Source organism: Spermophilus citellus (assembly GCF_964194105.1).
Source record: "Spermophilus citellus genome assembly, chromosome: 12".
NCBI lineage: Eukaryota > Metazoa > Chordata > Mammalia > Rodentia > Sciuridae > Spermophilus > Spermophilus citellus.
Window position 1 is genome coordinate 115,726,293 of NC_138198.1, and position 21,682 is coordinate 115,747,974.

A 21,682-nucleotide genomic window follows, 5' to 3' on the forward strand; every position below is an offset into this window, starting at 1 on the left:
CACTTTAGAGCATTATCTCTTTTGATACCACAAAACTACAAGAAAGTTTTATTCCAATGCCCATTGAATTTATAGGAAAATGTGATACAGAAGAGAATATCAGAATCTAATTCATAGAATTTCTATGAGAAATCAATGTTTGAAAAATGTTGAACACTGTATAAAATACAGTGAGTGTTCAATGAAGCCAATTGATAGGTTTGGTGCTCTTATTATCCATCCTAAGAGGAAGGTATTAGACTCTCTTTTTCCTTTTTAGTCCACCTACTATAGTCTAAGGCAAGAAAGCTTTCATGAGCTAAGTACAGAAACTTTTTGAGACATTTTCAGTTCAATTATGTATATTTTACAAATATATAAACAGGACTAAAGTAAAAATAAAATCATAATTTACCCTTGGGCCTTGACTTGAGGGGATCAGTTTCGTGCTCAGCATGTCCATAAATAAAAATGTAGTTGACAAGAGTGAGGGCCGAGGGGAGAGAAACGCCATAAGAACTAGAGTGTGCTTCCTGGCTTGAATCAGACTCCTCAGGATTGGGATCATTCGAGTCCTTTTGAACCCAGGGTGCTGTTGGCAATCATGTAGGAGGAGGATGCCTGAGAGGCTGGGGCTGGGGAACTCTGCAGGTGGGGTCCCTGGTTGCCCAGGAGGGAGATGGGTTAACTCAGAGTGCACACAGTGCAGGCCTCAGGGTGCACACAGTGGTGGCTTCTTGGCAGAGATGAGCAGGTGGCCCAAGCTTTGGGGAAGAGCACCTCTGTTCTGAAAGAAGGTAATAGGATGGTCCTCCTTGGCAGACCTGGGAGTCTGTTAGGATAAAGGTGCTCTTGAAAATGAAAGAAAGATCAGGGGAGTAGAGAAGGGGGTTGAGGGGGAGGGAGGATGGACGGGAAAAGGGAAAAGCAAAGGAATGAATCTGACCTAACTTTCCAATGCACATATAGGAATATGCCACAGTGACTCTCATCATCTCTATATCCATGGGACACTGATTTTTTTTTTTTTTTAGAAAATGTAAATAAATAGATCAGTAGAGTAGAGGAGAGGGAACAGGGAAGGGAGGAGAGGGAGGGGGAGGGTAAGTACTAGGACTTAATTGGAGCAAACTGTACTCCATGCATTTATAATTATGACAAAATCAGCCCTAATTTTATGTATATCTATTATGAACCAATAATAAATAACATGAAAGATGCCCTGTGACCATTGAAGGAGGAGTGTCCCTGTAGACTGCTTGGAGGTCCCCCTCCCCTGTTCTCCGGCTTCCATGAATCTTCCACAATCAGGATCAGTCCCACTGAAAGCAATAAAGAAAGGAAAGGAGGAAGTGGTTTCCAGATCATCATATACTCATCTTCTTTGTTTGTTAATCTCTAGTGAAAGTCTTAATGAAAAAGCAGTTGTAATGACTTGTCCAAGGGAGGTTCGGAAGTGGTCAACGCACTGTGACAATCCACGATACTTTTCTGTGACTGTAAATTTAGAATTATTTAATTTATAAATTAATTTATAAATTGCACCTAATTGTTGAAGATTAAGGCTAGTGTATTCCAGATGCTTTTGTTATGTGAATCATCATCATTATGTGTATCTTCAATGCTGTTTTGTTTACATGCTTAAAATTAGTTTCATAAAGAATAATGTTAACCTTAATAGTTATAAACTCCAAGGGTAACTTGATAAATTATAAATTCTTGAGTCAATGTCCATCTGAAAATGTGACTGTCATGTAATGATCATAACACACTTTTGGATTATTTTGTATTTTAGTGTTTTCAATACAAATGCAAAATGCAATTCCTGTGTTTCAGGGACGTGGCTTGCATTATTAATACACCCAAGCATGTTTCCATGTCTCCCCTACAATGTTACTTAATATCCCACCTTGAGCATAAAAGTTGTTTTAGTCAAAGGGCAAGTTGAGGCCCATTCATATTCTCTATTTTTTTTTTGCATTAAATCATACTCTCAAAAACTACTAAAGCAAGGGTTGTTTGAACGCAAATATGTTAAAACCTCTCTCAGTTAATTCCCCAAACAAATAAAAGCGTTGTATCTCCTCCCATTTTACAAATAATGGACTTGTCCCAGATTTTTGTGCCATCAAAGAAAGGCTTTTGAAAGAGTCTGTGTTATAAACTACAGCAGGCACAAATCTTTAATTATCAAGTTCTTTTTCATTGAGTGAAAACTCTGTCTTCAAATTTTTTTGAAGAAGAAGGTATTACATTTTTCGTAGCACATGGATTTCAAAGAGTGTGGATGTGGCCTGAAAATAAGTTGCAGTTTTGTGAGAAGAAATGGGGACTTGTTAACTCAGAGACAGAGACAGAGACAGAGCGCATGCACAAACTTTGGGTGGGATTTTGCTAATTTTTAAAACTTCAGATTGTCAAATAATAGGGTTGATTATTTTATGTGATTATTAATGATTAAAATATGTGCCATTAGCAATCTTTCTTACCTGTAAACTTTAAGCAACTATTTTGTTAATAAGTATAAATTTAGCATAGTTTTAAATTGTAAATTTGATTCATAGTTAAACTATTAATGGAGTATAATTCTTGTGCCAATATATACAATCTGTTGGTTTCTACATAATTTATTTTCTATAATATTGCTTCTTATAGAGGGTTTTCTTTTTTTAGTTCACTTTTTCTTGTGATTTTGTTTCCCCCTGGTTATTTAAAAGAAGGGATACTCCTAAAACTTCAGTAAACTTAGAATTTATTTTATTGTCTATAGCAATAAAACTTAAAATCAGAAATTTCTTTTAGGAAAAAATATAGAAAGAATGAATTTAATATATGTCTACTGGGTTAATGTGTAATATGGAAGTTTAAATACACTGCCTGATGTGTAAATCATCTAATATTACTGCAGTTTATTCTCTGTGATTATGCATGAATTTTTAAATATTAATATTTTTCTCTTTATGGAAAAAACTATCATAGAACATTTTTGTTTCTCATGCATAAATATTTAAAATGCTTAAACATTATTCCAATGCTTAAAAATGAATTAAATTAAACTTGCAACAATCTTAAAAAATACAATTTCTGGGAAGGGAAGGAGCTTATTTTAATGTAAGAAAAATCTATTAGGACTGCAAACAACTAACACTATGTACTCATAAAATCAAAACTATAGGGCTGGGGTTGTGGCTCAGTGGTAGAGTGCTCGCCTGGCACATGTGAGGCACTGGGTTCAATCCTCAGCACCACATAAAAATGAAATAAAGATATTGTGTGTCCACCTACAACTGAAAATTAAATATTAAAAAACTCAAAACCATAAAAATTAGCCATAAATCAGTTTTTGGTTACTTCATATTTTGATACATAGCTGTGGGTAGTCACCTAGATTTATGAATTATAGTTTGTGATTCCCTTTCCCCTGCAAATTTCCCAGAGCACTGAATGATACTAAGACTGCTTTGTTTATTTTGATTGAATAATTGATTCACTATTTTTGTTGAAGGGTTTAGATTGTATAATTTTAAAATATCAATTTTTGGAGAAGATACGTTAATGATCTTTGGATTGAAATGAATCTGTGTACAAATCCAAGTTCCACCAGGTAATATTACATTCATTAATAAGAGTGGTACCTATGTCCCAACTTATGTTGTGGGCGTTCAACAGTGCCATGCATGTGAGATGCTAAGAACAGTGCCTGGCCATAGCAAATGCTTAAAAACTATTAGTTATTACTGTCATTTTATCTTTTTATCTTTCTTTATCTTCAAAAATTAAGCAATCCTTAAAGAGTTACTGCAAGGATTAAAATGTGTGACATTTAGGACTCAACATTAGGACCCATTATTATAATTAAATGTTAATAGAAGGATTTTAGGTAGTAGGATTGTTATTAACATAATATTTCTAAATTATTTTATTCCTAATCTTTTACACTAAACTGTTATGAAATGAAGAGAAGTGCATCATTTGGTAAAAACCTTATTTAGTAGAATTAGTGCTTCTCTCCAATGTATTCCTTTCCTCCAGAGGTTTCATAAAAATGGAAATAAGTGTGGCAGTTATAAAATTATGGATTTCTTAGATTCATCTGTCTGATTACATTGAAAGCAGTGAATATATATATACACACACACACATACACACACATATATATCATGAACACATTTTAATAATTACAAAATGTTCCCTTTTTAACATAGATAAAGAAGAGATGAAGAAAAAATTTATTCACCCTTTTCAATCAACTGAGATAGACGTGAAAAATGATGCTCACTCTGAGAATTTGATGACTAATTTATCAAGTACTTATGTTTCAGGTACAATGTCATCAACAAAAGTTACGTGTTTATTCTTTTTAGTAAGTGAATTCCATGTGATCTACGTATGTATCAAAGCAATGACAAATTACTTTTAAAAGTAAGTTCAAGGATCAGATCTCAAATGTATTTCTTCTCCTAAAGACCTAGAAGGCCACTTGCTCCAAAGGCTTGAGTCTAAAAGGGTTGATTTTTGGTGAAAATTGTTGTCCACTGGGACACTGAACAAAGATTACTAACAGGATTTGGGGAACTGCCACTTCAGATGCCATTTGGCAAGGCCTTTTAATAGCTTCATTTGACAGTGACAAATACTCTATCTCGTAGATCTTGGCCTTTCTACCTATGGACCTTCTCTCTCTCTTTTTTTTCTGTGGATCTGTGTCATCCAAGGATGGTAAGGAATTGACAGAATGCTTCCTCCTACAAGTGGTAAATATTATTCTGCATTATTTCAGAAGAACCTTTGACACCAAGAGTAAAATATTGGCCTCTCATCACCCTCATCAATTCCTTCAAGTCTGGATGGGTTTGACTTGGGACTGTCCAACCACCCTGAATCTCAGGAGCAGTTACTTATTGATTGCATGGATATCTTCAAATATGATGTTAAAACAGGTGATTATTATTTCAAATTAATGTTCTTGAACTGTAGACTGACTGAATGATCTTGAATTTACATTTATGTTGAGAATAGTCTTAATTTATTCATTCTTATTTTAAACACTTAGTTTATTTTCAATTGACATTATCATATGCAAATTGCTTACTAATTAATAAAGGAAAGTGAGTAAAATGATTTTGGCCTAGGAAATTACATTCCACAGCAACTGAATGTGTGATTCTTATTTAGTATTATTTAATTAACCAATTTAATTTTACCATTTTCAGCTATTGATGCTGAAAGGACCATCCTTCCACACCAATAAAATAATGCAGTATGAAAATAATTAGATACAGATATATATTTATGCGAAATTAAATTAAATTTTGTTTAGAAATAAAAATAACAAAAATAATTCTGAAAAATAGGGCAACTAGGAAACACCTTTGACATATATAAATTAAGTTCATTTCCCTTCCTTTATTGCCAATGTAGGTAGAATCTGTAGTTCCCCCCACCCCGGTCCCTCTTTTCATTACCCACTTCTCCATTTCCATCTTTGCAAATGTCAAGTGCAGAGGGGGAAAAATGACAGGAAAGTGAAAAATAAGTGACAAAAAGAAACACTTTGCTAACACAGCCCACAGCTTCCAGATAGTCCACTCATCCAATCTAACACACATCTGTTGAGCACTTTCTTTTTATAAAAATCATGCAGATACTGTGAAAAAAAGAGTGTGTTGGAAAAAAAAAAAGAGTGTGTTGAAAATGTGGACAGCATACCAAGGAAACAAGAGAGAATTCACAAACAGTTATGATGCAATATCTCTAAAATTTATTGTAAAAAAGTGCAAAGAACAGTCTGTTTTGGAGCTAAGAAGGGGTAGATTAATTTAGATACTATTGAATATAGATTGTTCAATTTGATAACTAAAGCTTAATGACTCTTGATTAATATAACCTCCAAAATAATTCTGAAATGGGACCTATTATTTTGTTCCAAAAGGTATAAAAACAGGAATTGAATGAAAATTATTTAGTCTTTTAGTGGCCGGCCCCTCCTGCACTCAGCCTCCTGGTCCATTGATGTAACTTTGGACACAGGGCCTTTCTTCATCCCTGGGTGCACTGGGCTGTTTATGCATCACATTGTTACATCAGCAGCTCCTCATCTAACCCCAGGCTCCTTCTCCAGCTCTTCCTGGCAACCCTTGCCAGCAGATCCCACCTTAAAAAAACAATTCCTCCAAGAAGACTTCTCCAGAGATTGCTTCTGCTCACCCCCCTAACTGCCTTTGATCTTCTAAAAAGGGAAATTATTTTCCTTGATAGCACTCTTTACAATCATAATTAGACATGATTGTGTTGTTATTTAACATTTTTTTCCTACTAGTCATAAGATCTCCACGGTAGAGACTACGCCCATCTTAGTGTACTTTATCCACAATGCTCAGTTGCTCAGTAATGTCTACTAAATTATATGCTTGCTGACCCATGCATGCCTGTTAACTGAGAAACTGCTACCAAACGTAGCTCTAGGTTATCATTTTGGCTCATTTGCAGTTTTATCTTTGTTTCTAGGACATCCTCGGTTGTTTAACCAGCTCTCTAGTGGGCTAGATATGATTGGACTCATGGGGAATAGAGACACATACAAGCAGACAGTGTAGGTTGTAGAAGTTACATTTTGCTGGATATTATGCTTGCTGTATCAAACCACATGGCTGATGTCCTGGGAGAAATGCAAAGAGGCTCCTACATGTTCCCCTGTGACATCAAGGTTTACCCAGTTCTCTTCATTCTTCCTCTGGAAACTTCTAGGAGCTAAATTTCCTGTAAGGGAATGAGCCTGACTCACTGGTGTGCACACAGGGAGTCAGATGCTAAATTGGAATCATTTCAACACTACCCCAAGCAGCCCACAGCACAAAGCGGTCTAACACACACGCGTGCGTGCACACACACACACACACACACACACACACACACAAAGCTCAGTCTTAGAGAAGTTCATGTGAAAAAGTAAACTTTCAGAAAAAAGTTCAATTCAACTCCTATGAGTTTCTTTTAAAATATTAACCTTTGCCACAATGAAAATTTCTGACCATAAGAAAATTAGGTAGATCTATTGCTGCACTGTTTTGAAGTAAAGTTAATTTTAGGGCAATAATTTTTCAGGGTTAAAGGGGAAAGGGAAATGATTGGATGCAAAATTGAAAAGAACAGTTTGTATAAGATGTAATATAATTTAACTAGCAATCAAAGGATATAGCTGGTGGAAATTTAAACTTTAAAACCAAGAACTAAACATTTATGAGGAGAGACTGTTCCACTCAGAGAAAAACTAAAGTTTATTTTAACTGTTTAGTTTTCATTGAGATTTTAATGATGCATAATTCATGGTAGTAATTAGCATTTTATAGACACTAAATGCAAATAAAAATGGCCTACACAGTTTATTGTTATCTTTAATTTTTATTGCTTGATGATAGTCCTTTATTTAAATCTGCGTAGAGCAATGCTTTACTTTAAAAATGGTGTCTTTTGAGACAATATGATGTTTTCTATGTGTTGTGCAATTATAACGTAAAATTAATTTATAACACTCCATTATTTGGAATCCTGCTGTTATAAGGCAATCGGTCTATGTGAAGAAAATATATATATTCTCTAGTTTAAACAGGGAACCAGTGGAAAGAAGAGGGGAGAGTTGCAAAGAGAAAGAACATATGAGCTGACAGTCTGCCTTCAAAATTTCTTCATTCTTTAATGAATCACTTTTATTGTCATCTCAGATGGTAGGAAAGCATACAAAAATAGAATTAAAGAGAATCGAATTCAATTCCTAAGCCTATCACTCTACAGTGAAGCTTAGTCAGTGGTCTCTGTGATCTGAAGACAATTCCTACGCCATGGATCTGAAACCCGATGGAGAAGATAGCACAAGTAGAAATTGAAATTGGCACCACACATTCTCGCAGAACCCAGCCTTGTTGAAGTAGAAGTGTGTAAGGCTTGTTTCACACTTTGTTCCTATTAGAACTAAAATCCTAATTTTAATAGTAATTATTATTATTATTATTATTTTTAGTTTGGGTCTCTGAGCAGAACTAGAGGCAAGAGCTTATGTCTTACTGTTTTGAGGGTCTGTCATCCTGCAGAGAAGGATGGAAGGGAAATGAAGTGACCCAGAGAAGAGTGCAAAGAATAGAGGGCATAGGAAGAGCGTTACATACCTGCTTTCCACTTGCTGTAAGCCCAACTGTGTGCCTGAAGCCCTGGGATGCACGGACACCCCTAAAGATTATTTCCAGCATAGTCATCTGCAGAGTGGAAAGGGAATGAACTTATCCCCAGTCAGGTCTGCCAGGGTGTCACTATGGAATACTTACTTCCCCAGACCTAGTGGTTGGGCATTCGTGGGACTCCCAGCAGGTTCCCTGACTAGTTATGCCTGGGGGTGAAAGGGTAGCCTTTGGGAGGGAGATCCCGTGACTCCAGTGGAGGAGAGGTGATTCTCTGTTGGGTCATGGCTATGTGACCAGTGGTGGTAGGGCCTGAATAACATCCCAAGGACATTAATGTCTTCAAGAAAGCAAACTGGGAACATCTGAAGGGACATATAGTTGGTGTCTGTCATCAGGCACAGTAATACTTTAAGGGCCCTTTAGAATGCTTTAAGAACAAATAAAATATTATTTAACAATTAAATTTCATTATATTTAATGACACTAAATATTTAAGGTATACAACACAGTGTCATAAAATGCATATGTACAGTGAATTGATTGCTATAGTGGAACTCATTGACATATCTCTCATCTCACAGTTACCCCTTTTTCCTCTAGAGAAAGAATAATTACTATCTATTCACTTCAAATTCTGAGTATAGTACAGATAAATAAACTGTAGTTCTTATGTTGTACATTAGATCTTTTGACTTGTTCCTATTACTTGATACTCTGTGTCTTGAGAATTGTGAGGCAGACTTCGATTTCAGAACACATTACAAATATTCCATTGATTATTGCACCCTGATGCATAAAGAAAAGCTGGATGGTCTTTTGAACCCCAGCTTCTTTCTGAGGAACTGACGCTGATCTCACAGTGTGACTCAGGGTATAGTGCTCATCATGATGCTCTCTGAATTATCTTTTTCACATGTCTTGTCTAGCTTCACCTCTTCTTCCTTACAGACTAAATATAATAACTATTCCTCCATTTGGGGGGATGTACCAGGGATTGAACTCAGGGGCACTCTACCACTGAGCCATACCCCCAGCCCTATTTTGTCTTTTATTTAGAGACAGGGTCTCAATGAGTTGCTTAGTGCCTCACAGTTGCTGAGGCTGGCTTTGAATTCGAGATCCTCCTGCCTCAGCCTCCCAAGTTGCTAGGATTATAGGCGTGTGCCACCATGCCCAGTTCTTACTCCATTTTTGATGTGTTTTTCCCAAGTATGATCTTAGAGAGTGAGGATTTATCAATTTCTAGAAAAGGCTTTAGTACTGTTTGCATAGTCTTCAAAACTTGTCTATAGCTCTAGGTCTTTTTCTAACTTGCCCATTAGGGAAGGTATGTATGTGATCTTGACAGCTGGGTATTTTCTTTTCCTAGCAGCATCGTATGTGCTGAGGGGAGAGGGCTGTGATGGCAGCTGTGACACATATTTCTGTAGAAGTAATATACTCTTAATCTGCAGAGGGCAATTTAACCCTTTCCTGCACAATCTACTGCAGAACAAAAAAAATGCATAATCTTGTCTTGCACATGCTTTTATTTATTCTCTTCCATAAAATAAAATTCACAGTGGAATTTCTCAATATGTGCTATAGGTTTACATATGAAATAACCCCAGTTTTTACTGTGGAGACAGTTCTTCTCCAAGAAATGCATGAAATTACTGGCTGAAGAGTAATAAAAGCAGATGGAATTTTTTCACCTGGTAAGAAAAAAAATCAACAAATTGTTTACATATGCTAGATGGAATTAGGTGACATTTTAAAAATAAAATCAGTTATTTAATACTACTTGAGTTGCAGAAAGATCTCAAGTTGTTTTGATGAACAATTCTGATGGCTGAAGTTAAATTAATCATCCATATTCTCTCCCATGGGTGGGAGCATATCAAACCCCTATGGAATACTTGCAGCTGGTTATAAGCAATATCCAGAGATAGAAACCAAAGGCATGACTGCACTTCTGAACACTGTATCCAGTGTTTAGTGCAATTTACTATAAAACTTAATAACTTAATTTGCTTGTTTGTAAATGTGATTTTCTTCATTTGACATACAATTTAAAAAATGCAGTGTGCACATAATCTGAAATTTCATCATGAAAACTTAAAAAATCTATTCCTATTTAATCTGTGTATTCTCCATTGAATTAATACATGTTTAGGGTTTTTAATTTTTGAATTTGTTCTCATATTATCTGTTATCTCCTGGCAACTGACAATAACCCAGGCCAAGTTTACCTTTACAGCTGTAATCTTACTGATATTATTTACATAAGGAAGAATAATCCAAGGAGAAAGCTGGTCACTGGAAGACAGTAAGTCCAAGTTAGAGTCCAAGTAGAATGAAGAATTACAGACACAGGAAGAGTCAACACATTTCTTCAGGACTCACTCTTCATGCACTCGGTAATTCGAGAGCATGAAGGATCTAGATGGAGGTTACCATCACTCGATTTATAGATGACATGACTTCAAGTGCACACAGAACCAGAACATGCGAGCTGCCAATGCACGTCGACTTGTGTTCTGTGACAGTGCTGTCCAGGAAGAGGTGTCACCGACCTTCTTTATCTCAATGTCATGATGAGGACCTTAACATAAACTCTAGATAGTTAGTGTGCATGTATACATGTCTACCTGAACCCACGCATCCGAAGCTATGTGTATATGCCTCCCAAATGCACTTGTGTATAAATGATCACTTAAGAAGAATTAATGCTTTTTCTATTTTTGCCCAAGAGCAATTATACAGTTAAAAAAAAAAAGCTGCAGCAATCCTTGGTGTTGGAATTGATAACGTAATTGAAGTGAAATGTGAGGAAGGTAGGTTTCTCTTTATATTCCTTTTTTTTGGGGGGGGGGTACTGGGGATTAAACTCAGGGGCGCTTGACCACTGAGCCACATCCCCAGCCCTATTTTGTGGTTTAGAGACAGGGTCTCACTGAGTTGCTTAGCGCCTTGCAGTTGCTGCGGCTAGCTTTGCACTCAAGATCCTCCTGTCTCAGCCTCATGAGCCGCTGGGATTATGGGCGTGCACCATGGCACCTGGCTCTCTTTACATTCTTAACAATTTTATTACAGCTGTGCTTCATAGGTAAAATTTCATTTTCTTATTCTTCCGAATTTTAGTAAAAATATCCTCTCTGATTAAATTTATTTAAATTTTAACAGGAAATAATTAAAAAGAAGCACCAAAGTTATCTATCCTATTGTTAAAATTTATTTGCTAAACATAGTTGTATACAAATGGGGTTTCTACTTACCTGTTTCCTATGTTATATTTTATATTTATTAGGTGTATTGAATTATCCATATAATGGTGTTTGAAGATAGAAATATCAAAACTGGATTAGTAGAATACAAAATAAAAATACAGTTCCATGTGTTTTGAATCCTACTCTTTATAAATAAATAATATTACACATTTTACATGTATTATGGGAGATAATTTTATACATATAAAATATTTATATTTTGATTCTATGTTATATTCTGTAGTTTGCTTTATTTTTTGGCATTATAATATATTTTAGAAATCTTATGAGTTCATATAGATTTATTCTCTCCAAATCTGTTATACTCCAAATTTATTTTGGAGTATTTCATTATGTAAATGCAAACATAATTTCACAAGTATTTATAAATACATCTGATTTTGTGTGACTATCTCTTCATGTGTTCCTGGAAATGGGTTGTTGGTTCAGAGAATGTTTGCATTTGCAACTTGATGAAGATTTTCCATTTGCCTTTCAAACATTTTTGAGTTGATACTCTTTTCTATGATGTAAAAACTATATATTGTCAGTACTTATACATTTGAAAAAAATGATAGACAAAAATAAGCTTTCATTATTGCTTGAAAAAATGTACATATTCTAATGCACGGACCTGTCAAATACATATTACTACAAATAGCCTGTTCATGTGCTTTATGTACTTTTTTATTGGTAGTTTACTATTGCTTAATGGCTGGTAAGCAATCGATATATTAAAAAATTCTAAAATATAAAATATATGAATAGAAAATATCTTGTGAATATATTTTATGAGTTTATTATTCAATACTTTATCTCAAGTTGTTTGATTTTCTTTGTATTCTCCCTGTACATTTCCTGAGAATTGCCCTCTTGATAATTTATAATACTACTACTACCATAATATGATATGATAATCTACTATCATAAACAGAATTTTTCTATTATTTATTTACAAAACCATCATTGACAAGTTTATATACTTACCTTTCTAAGCACCCAACTTGCTTAACATTGCTGTTATTTCCAAAATAACTTTATGTATTCCAGGTTTCTTTCTAACCAACCAACTAACTTCCTTCCTTCCTTCCTTCCTTCCTTCCTTCCTTCCTTCCTTCCTTCCTTCCTTCCTTCCTTCCTTTCCTTCCTTCCTTCCTTTCTTTCCTTCCTCTCTTTCCCTCTCCTTCCCTCTCTCTCTTTCTTCCCTCTCTTTTTTCTTTCCGTCCTTGCTACCTTTCTTTTTATTTCCTCTATTAGATTTTTTTTTCAGAGAAAAAGTAGAGTCTTGATGCTGCTGAGCATTCTTGTCTTGGTGTGAACTTCAGTAGGACTGGTTCCAGTGTTTCCAGTGTATCACTTGATGGCTTATAGTCTGATAGTTGGATGGTGCAGAAAAATACTGGCTTTCAGTTTTTCTTGGATATTTGCTATGAAGAACTGTAAAGCCAACTTAATTCATATTACACCCCCACCCCAACACACACACATATTTGGAAACTTGATTTCTCTACCTGAGTATCAAGAGGTCTTTATTTTAGTATTAAATTTTAAAAACATAAAACCCAGAATCTTCTGATATGTCAATAACACAGAATTTAAGTTTACAAAATAGTTGACTAAGTATTCTGTAGCTCAGAAAACATGATTTTTAGAAAGTAGCCATTTACCTAATACCTGTTTATATACACGACACTAAATACTGCTATTTTTTTCTTATTTTGCAGGTCATTTATTCTTCAAAATCATAGACTTGATATATTTATTCACTTCTGATCAACCAATGTGTATTTGATTCCACATGAGTTAAGAACAATATATTGCAACTAAAAGAATGTTTTACAGTTCCCTACTTAACATGCAAATGTATCTGTATTTTCTTTACCTATTTTCACTAGTGGAAAACAAGTGGTACTTGTCTAGAGATATAAAATAACTACTAAATATTGAAAATTCAATATAAAAGTGAATTGGAAAAAATAAGTAACATCGCCATAGTTCTCTAAGAATATAATTTTGTTAAATTAATAAAAGAAAACTTTATGTATTTTTTACATAAAGAAATTCAGGAGATGGGCATGGTGGCTATCCACCTGAAATCTCTGTGACTCAGGAAGTTTAGACACGAGTTTTAGTCCAGCCTCAAGAACTAAGTGACGCCCTTAGCAGCTTAGTGAAAAATAAATAAATAAATAAATAAGGCTACAGTGATAAAGCAACCCTGGGTTCAAACCCCAGTACAAAAAAAAAAAAAAAGTCATTTTTTTGTAGTGTTATTTTCTTAGAGAAAATTCATAGATGAATGATAAATGAAACCTCAAAGGCAGGGATATTAATTTATCTAATGATTAAGCTTCTTCTTACAGTGCTTTATGTATCTCAGAATGTGAAATTACTAGGTATTTACTACCTTAGTCAAAGCTATTTCTCTTTCTGACATCCAAAAATATAACAGTTAAGTAACATTATTGTCATTTTGGGGGACTTCATGAGATGATATCCAGGGCCAAACTCCTAGTTCCACAGCCAGGGGAGCCCTCGCCCTGCTCCCTCCGCATACTGAGAAGCACAAACTCTGGATGCATGTGGATGTGAGTCTCCCCCTTTGGTCTGGCTTTAATTTCCCTTCAAAAAATGAAGTAGACAACAATGTTTAAATATTCTTAATAAGCATTGCAGGAAAGACAAAAATTACTCTGTGACCAAATTTTATAAGAGGAGAAAGGACAATATTATTTGCATAAATTATTTTAAAATGGACTTTATACATTATGGAAAGAGGTACAAATGTTATCAAGTGATTTTAACAAGTCTAAATCTCAATATTAAACTAAAAATTTGGAATCTCAACATGAAGAAATAGACAAATGATTTAAACTCAAAAGAAATTTTAGTCCATTAGTTCAATATATTTCTTAATTAATACCCAATACTTAATTAATACCCAAAACAAAAGTTTGATGCTACTAATTTAGTCTGATAACTTTTGGCCCCCACAAAAACTTGATTTGGCCTTGATTGGATTTGGACAATCTTAAAGTTATATAATGAATTGGAGAGTTTAATTTTTCTGTAGTATAGACAAATTTGATGCCAACTTGTTAAAAATCTATCTTTGGAAATTTTAAAGATATCTGTCTGCTTGAATTAATTAAGAACCTAAAACATTAATGAATCATGAAAAGACAATGAGGATTCCTAGAAGAAAAATTTAAAGTGCATTGTTCTTATAACCTGGGTAATTATAGTTAAATTTATAATTATCTGGTATAGCAATTAAGTCTTAAAAAGCAATTTTTGAAATAAACTTAACAATGAAAAATTGATCTGTATTATTTTAAAGAAATATGATTTATGTAAGAGTGCATGTCCCTAGGATTTATTTTGGGCAGCTTGGGGAGGGAGATTGCTGATCCTGTAAACTCCAAAGCATTCCTGTAAACTCCACCGATCTGAAAGGTTAAGACCTAGGGCACTGCTCTGGAGAGCAGAGGAAACTGTTTGGTTTTGTTCTCTTGGGTTAGACTGTGAGAGCTAACTGGAGCTGTTTTGTCACCTAGGGCCATCTCTGTGACCTGGCATCCACACAAACTAATGGGCGTTCCCCTTCAATGCTCTGCTGTCCTGACCTGGGGAAAGGTACATGATTTCTGTTCTTAAGTGGTGATGTGATGGATGTTTTAGTAATGATTAGCTTTATGGTGAGTGTTTAAAGCCAAAATAAGTATGGCCTCACTCCATTAAACACAGGGTAGTACAGTTTCCCTTAGTAAGTAATATAGATTCTCCTCCATGGTCTCTAAGCAGAAGCCACTGGTTATTTGAAGTGCCACAAAATCAGAGAGCAGGGGACAGAGATTAACTCAGTGTCTGAGTAGATGTGTGGTATGGGAAAACAGACAGTGATGAAATCTGCAGGAAACCTGGTAATTCATGACCCTCCCCACTCATTAAAAACACCACGAACAAACAAAATTTCTCTTCGGGTCAGATTCGGCCCACTGGCCAATATGTAATCTCATAGTGCAGGGTTAAAAATAGCACTCAGTGGGGCTGGGGATTTAGCTGTGCGGCAGAGTGCTCGCCCAGCACATGCACAGGGCATGCACAGGGCTTTGGGTTTAGTCCACCTTCCGGAAGGGAAAAAAAGTCAAGGAAAAAATAAGGTTTTTTTTTTTTTTTTTTTTTAAGTGTGGGTAACTATGAAAAACTGAAATATATTTTTGACCTAAAAAGCACAGATTTATGGGTTATGTGAAATTCTTTCCTTCTCTGTGTGTGCATTTTATATCTTCCTCAATAGTAAACGTGAGACTCTCCAGGGAGGTAAGCCTGCCATTGTCTCCGAGGAGATATACAGTCATCAAGTTCAACTGGAGAACTCTGGTCTCTACTTCACTGTCCAAACCACAGACACATTTTTATGTAGCAATCATTTATACCTTTGGGAACATTGTTTTCTTTCTCTTATTCACATGCAACCTAGAGGTTTGGAAATAAACCGTCCATCTTCCTGTTACAAATGGACTTAAGCAGTGATCTCAGTTCACTCTTTGAGTGCTGAATGCCCACTTCCTGTCTAGTTCTGGGAATCTTGTCCTGGCCCACCCATCCTCAGCTCCCCAGACTGGAACTATCAGCTCTTCTCTGGCTTCTGCCCTACTGGCTGCAGGCAGTAATACTCCTTCTGTAAAAGGGCAGCTGTTTCCTGCTCAAAGCCTGAAAGTTAATAGGCTCAATCTACCTCGCTGCTGTTGTGTGTCCAGCCCCAGAAATGATCCCTCAGCCATATCTTTCTTTGAGAAGCTTTGAGTTGGTTCTCCCTCACCTCTTGCTAACCGATTTGCTTTGACTTTCACATTTCATAGACCTTTCTGTCCAGGGCTCAGGTATTGATTTCTGAACTCTTCCTGGGTTTCTTAGTCCATACTGAGTATACCGTATTTACATCAACATTTACATATTAGATATGCTATTCCCTTCCTAAGAAGACTTTCTAAAGTCATCTAGAAGTGTACAACCAGATGCAAGCTGGGTACCTTTTCCAGCCAGATAAGCTCCACAAAATTGACTTTGACACCGGGGGCGAAACTAGTCAGCATGGCTGACATGTTGAGATCTTCAAGGTAAGGTTAATGTGGAAAGCAAAGGTAGGAATTTTCCATCTTCCACCCATTCTGCTTTTATTGGAATAGAAAGGAAAGAGGTGAAGATTGTGTTAATTTACACTTTTGAAACGAAGTACCAACATGTTAAAGTGTTAGCGTTCTAAAGAGGTGATTTGAAAAAGAACACATTTAACTGGTCTATCAGATGACTTTCATTTTGTTTGAGATTTTGAAATTTTAGACCATAAGACAGTGGAGAACATGGGATTCTTAGGGGTGTTCCTAAGATTAAGGGAAAGCTGTGTATGTGTGTGTTGGGGGACAAGCAGAAATGGGGTCTTAGGACTGGGGTTACAGCTCAACTCTAGAGCTCTTGCCTAGCACATGTGAGGCACTGGGTTCAATCCTCAGCGTCACATTTAAAAAAATAAGTAAATAAAATAAAGGCATTATGTGCACCTACAACTAAAAAGTATATTAAAAAAAAGAAAAGAAATGGGGTCTTAGCTGAAAATACTGGTGAGAGTGATCAGCATACATACATGAATGGTCCTTAGGACCACAAGACAAGCTGAAATCATCAAAGGAGAGAAAGAGAATGGACACAGATACAGTTTGACTTTTCTGTGCCTTGGTTTCTGTTAAGAGTAAATGAAATCGCTATACATGCCTAGTATACAGCAGAAGCTCAACACTGTTAGTTTTAAAATATAGTTTGTCAACAACATGCAAAGGGCTTTATTTGCAATATTTCTCTTACTCCTCACACATATAATTTTTAAAAATTGTTCTATATAAAGGATAAATCAAATTCATGTAAAACTACTTAGCAAATATTTACAGATGCATGCAACTGGAACTTAGAAAAGCTAATTAACTTGCCTTGTCTAGTTCCACAGACAGTAGCAGTAAAAGCAGGTTGAGAAGAAAAAAAATACAAACTTTTGATACCACCTACTATTAGTAAAATAATAATTAATCACATATTTATTCAAATGAGTTTGTTAAAATAAATTTAGTAAGTTCAGAAACTTCTTCAATGTAATTTAAAATAACTTACTTGAATTGTGCCTTTGATTTCTTTTAAAATTATAGGAAACCTGTGGCTTTGATGAACAGATCAACAGATGTAGGGAACTGGCAAATTACTTCTATAAGGTTTTAAAGAAAATGGATCATTTAAACTCGTGATTGATTCAGAGGTAAGGGCTATTATAGTCTTTTCCCCCAGCTAGTATAAAGGATATATATTTCTTTGTTGAGTATTACTTGAATCTAGTTTGAGAGAATTTATAGGTCTCCTTAACAATTATCACAAGTATTTTATTTTACCTGAGTTCAAACCAGTTGGGTTTCAAACTTTTTATAAAAGTTTTATATCTTATAAACCAAAGGTCCAAAAGACTTACATTGATGATTATTTTTAGTGAAAAATGTCTGAAGACAAATCTATTTTTCTGGCACTAAATTTAGAGATATGCAATTGCTCTTAGCTTTTTTAAATGATATTTTAGAATATGTAGTTGGGTTTCTGGATGGTCAAGAGAACCCAGACTTTAAAATTAGGTAAATAGTCATTAAAGTACTGACTAGATATTAATGAAAAATTTGAGACTTAGCTATCTTTTAAATTGTCTCCTCTGACTTTATTATCATCTTCATATTTGTGTCTCCCTGAGTTTTAAGGGGAAACTAAAAGTAAAAGGATTTGTTTTTGTGTGTAACACTACAAATTCTCTGATAGGCTATTTTCCTCTCTGAAATAAGCTTTGATAATTAATTCAAATAAAGTTTTCCTTTACCCTTTATTCAGTCACCCAAGCTAGAAACCTGCATGCAACTTGAAAGCCTTGATTTGGTCATGGTGGTGATCAGCAGCTCTTGGAGATTTTGGAGATGTGGAAACTCCCAGCAATACTGATAGCTGTGGCTTTAGTGGAATCTCTCCATTCCTGCCTGAATTACTATAACATTCTGTTGACTCATGTTCTTCTCTTTTTAATTGCATTGTATTCAATGGTTCTTACTTAATTTGGGAGAGCGTTCTGAAATATGGAACTTGTCTCTATCACTATTTGTTTAAAATACTTGAAGTAATGGTTATGCAATGGATAAGTAGAGATAGTTGAAGGAAATTATAGACCAGAGTATGGGAAAAAGCTTCATAGATAAGAAAATTATTAAAAAATAATGTGAAAGGCTTTTGGAGAAAGAGGATGAGAGCTCGTGCCAAGTTGGGCACTCTGAGGACAAGATCTATTTCTTTTATCTCTGGGTCAGGTGCCTGATATGTGTGAAGCCCTAAAAAGTTATTGTTAAATACATTAAAATTAAATCAAATAAATTAAGTACCTCTGATATAGTTAAGTTATTAAAGAATTAGGCAGGACCTTCAGGATACTTGTAAAATTTTTATCTTTGACTTAGGCTGAGTTCACCAATGTCTGCTTCTGGTATTTCCCACCAAGACTTAAACATATCCCAAAGGTTTTGAAAAAGATCAAGGACTCCACAAAGAAAGTGGACTTTGTTTCATTTGTGCATTTTTTTAAAAATATAATATTGCCTTTTAAATAACACATCTGTTTTGTTTGCTTGGTTAGTGGATTGTGATCATATGGTCCTAAGATAGTGGCTTAATATTCAAATGATCAAACTGAAATCTCAAACTTATTTCAAAAAAATCTGAGTGCCAAATGTGCAACCAGCAGAGTTTTCTTCTCTTTGGTTAATTCATTCACCACTCAATATTTTGGGGGTATTCTAGTCAGGAGTGAAGTGTACAAAATGAATAAAACAGCATTCTTGTCCTAAGCTGAATAGAAGGCTTAGTAAGAGAGGAAAAAAAAGGAATATTAATAAGTACAATTCCAAAAAGAGTAGAAGAGATACTTAGAAAAGTATTATCTAATTTGAAATACTTATCATAAGGTCATCTGAGCAAGAAACTGAGAGATAATTTATTGCACCTCCATTAACAACATTGAAAAAATTTCCAATGAATGTCATACAATGGAGATGTTTCATCTTTACTTTAATAATTAAAGGAGACTTCACTACCATTTTATGTTATTTATCCATATATTTATTGTAAGATTTTTGTCTATAGTAAACTTGCATTTATATATATGTATATATATGTCTACTTTAAAACCACCACTTTTTAAATATTACTGCTATTAAACCATCTGTTTTAGGTAATTTGAGATGCCTCAGGATACATTGAAACAAATTATCTCATAGTGTTTAAGGACATCAACTTTTATATCATCAGTAAATTTCACTGGACTTGTAAGTCAGAAGAAAAAATAGAGGTGTTCTGTTTTGCTTTTTGCCATCTGTAGTCCTCTTTATTGAAATAGTTTATGGTTTGAGGCAAATACTCAGTGAAGCTCTTAATTTTTTTCTGAATATGGAAGTGTGATTTTCCACCAGGGTAATTACTACCAGCTGAGAGTTATGGAGAGGCATATTTATACTGACTTAGCAAGTTGGCTCCTAGAACTGCGCACAACCCACTGACCAGAGAGCTACGCCTTTAGGTTCTGAATGTGGTCCTGAGTGAAGAACAGGGAAGATTATGGAACATTTCTTAAAATAGTGCAGAAAATAACCAGTAAAACAAACACACACACACACACAGATATTTGCTTCTGTATTACTATTAGACAGACTTACGAGAAAGTTAAATGATGGCGGCATTTGTAGCATTTTAAAGTTAAGTTGTGGGAAGAAGCAGATGGAGAAGAGGAGCATGTTGAGGAGGTGCAAAATGCCCCCCTTTTCTAAGTGTTGGTTCCACTTTGCTCTATTATAATACCCAAGGATGTTCTGATGTGATTCAGTGCTACATACATGATGTCATTTCAGGAGCTGAACAAGACAATTATATAGACAGAGCTTTTGTCCATGAAATTTACAAAGAAACTGTGTTTTGCTGCAAGGCAGTGACCTTGTAGAAAACTTGTGATGCATAATAATGATTCAAATAATGCAAGTCACAATGCTCAAACGTGGTTCTATTTTTCCATCCCCTATTTCATGTTACCTTTCCCCCAGATTATTTTATTGAATTGCCATGTAAACATAAGAAAATGTCACTTATCTTTCTTGAATGCCTTACAGCCCTCATGCATTATTTTATGTGTTTGGTAACTGTGAATCATGAAATGATGGGAGCTGTGGTATGAATATAGAGCATGTTGCTTTTTTTCTGTGCTAAACTGCTTTGTAAAAATTATCCCTGACGCTTCAGATTGTCTACAATTTACTTGAAGCTAATGATAGTTATGTAGCTATCTACAATGTGAAAACAGTATTTACTTGAAAATTTTCTTTTTAGTAATATTTGCATTTACACACAGATTGCTCCAAAGATTAAAGCACAAATGATAGAAGAAGGCACAGCTCTGATAAGCTACCAGCCATGTGGAGACAAAGTTAATTCTTTTCAAAGGGTCTTTTCTAATCCTGCCATAAGACAAACAGATGTTGACTATCTAATTGATGAAATAGAAAGATTTGGAAAAGAGTTATAATACTTCAATGTGAAGTTGAATATCACATGTAAACACCAACTTTAAATAACGTATTGCTTATGGTAAGAATGCTAAAAGCATTATTCTCTGTTTTAGAACTTTTAATTCTCCTTTGTCCTATGCTGATGTAAGATGATGAAAAGAGACCCAATTCATCACAAGAAAATATAAAAGTTTGTTCACGTAATTGTGATTTTCATTAATTTGATAAACATTACTGAGCACCTGTTAAATCTCAGGTACTTTTGGGAGGTCCTTAGGTAAAAGACCTTCTCTTGTAAAAAGAGAAGTTCCACTGTGGACATTCTGTAACTTCACATGCATTCACAGGCTCAAATTTCTTGAACAAAACCTTCATGGATTGAAATTATTTTTAGTTATCATATGGTGACATTCAATGTCTGCCAAAAATAAAATAATATGTAAGATGTTTTTCTTTTTCTAAAAATTAGGATGTATATAAAATAATGTTCTATATTTTGGAGCAGCAAGTGAGAAAAAGGAATGACAGGTCAAAATAACTGTCTTTGATCCTTGCATTTTTTATACAGAAGTGACTTTAGCTTGTACTAAAATGATTTCACTCATTTTTTCCTACAACACCATTATAATATCCTTAATGTCCAGAGCAATGTCAT

At 34.9% G+C, this 21,682-nt stretch overlaps 1 protein-coding gene across 1 annotated transcript; it reads left to right on the forward strand.

Moving 5' to 3' along the window:
- Positions 1-4,646: 4,646 nt before the first annotated feature.
- LOC308631670 (uncharacterized protein) lies at positions 4,647-21,044 on the forward strand (the record flags this gene model as incomplete). The annotated part of the gene is made up of 6 exons (XM_081263037.1): positions 4,647-4,830; positions 6,487-6,571; positions 9,741-9,811; positions 11,229-11,241; positions 14,959-15,037; positions 20,871-21,044. 6 exons carry the CDS (start codon positions 4,647-4,649, stop codon positions 21,042-21,044), a joined length of 606 nt encoding a protein of 201 aa, XP_081119163.1.
- Positions 21,045-21,682: the final 638 nt, after the last annotated feature.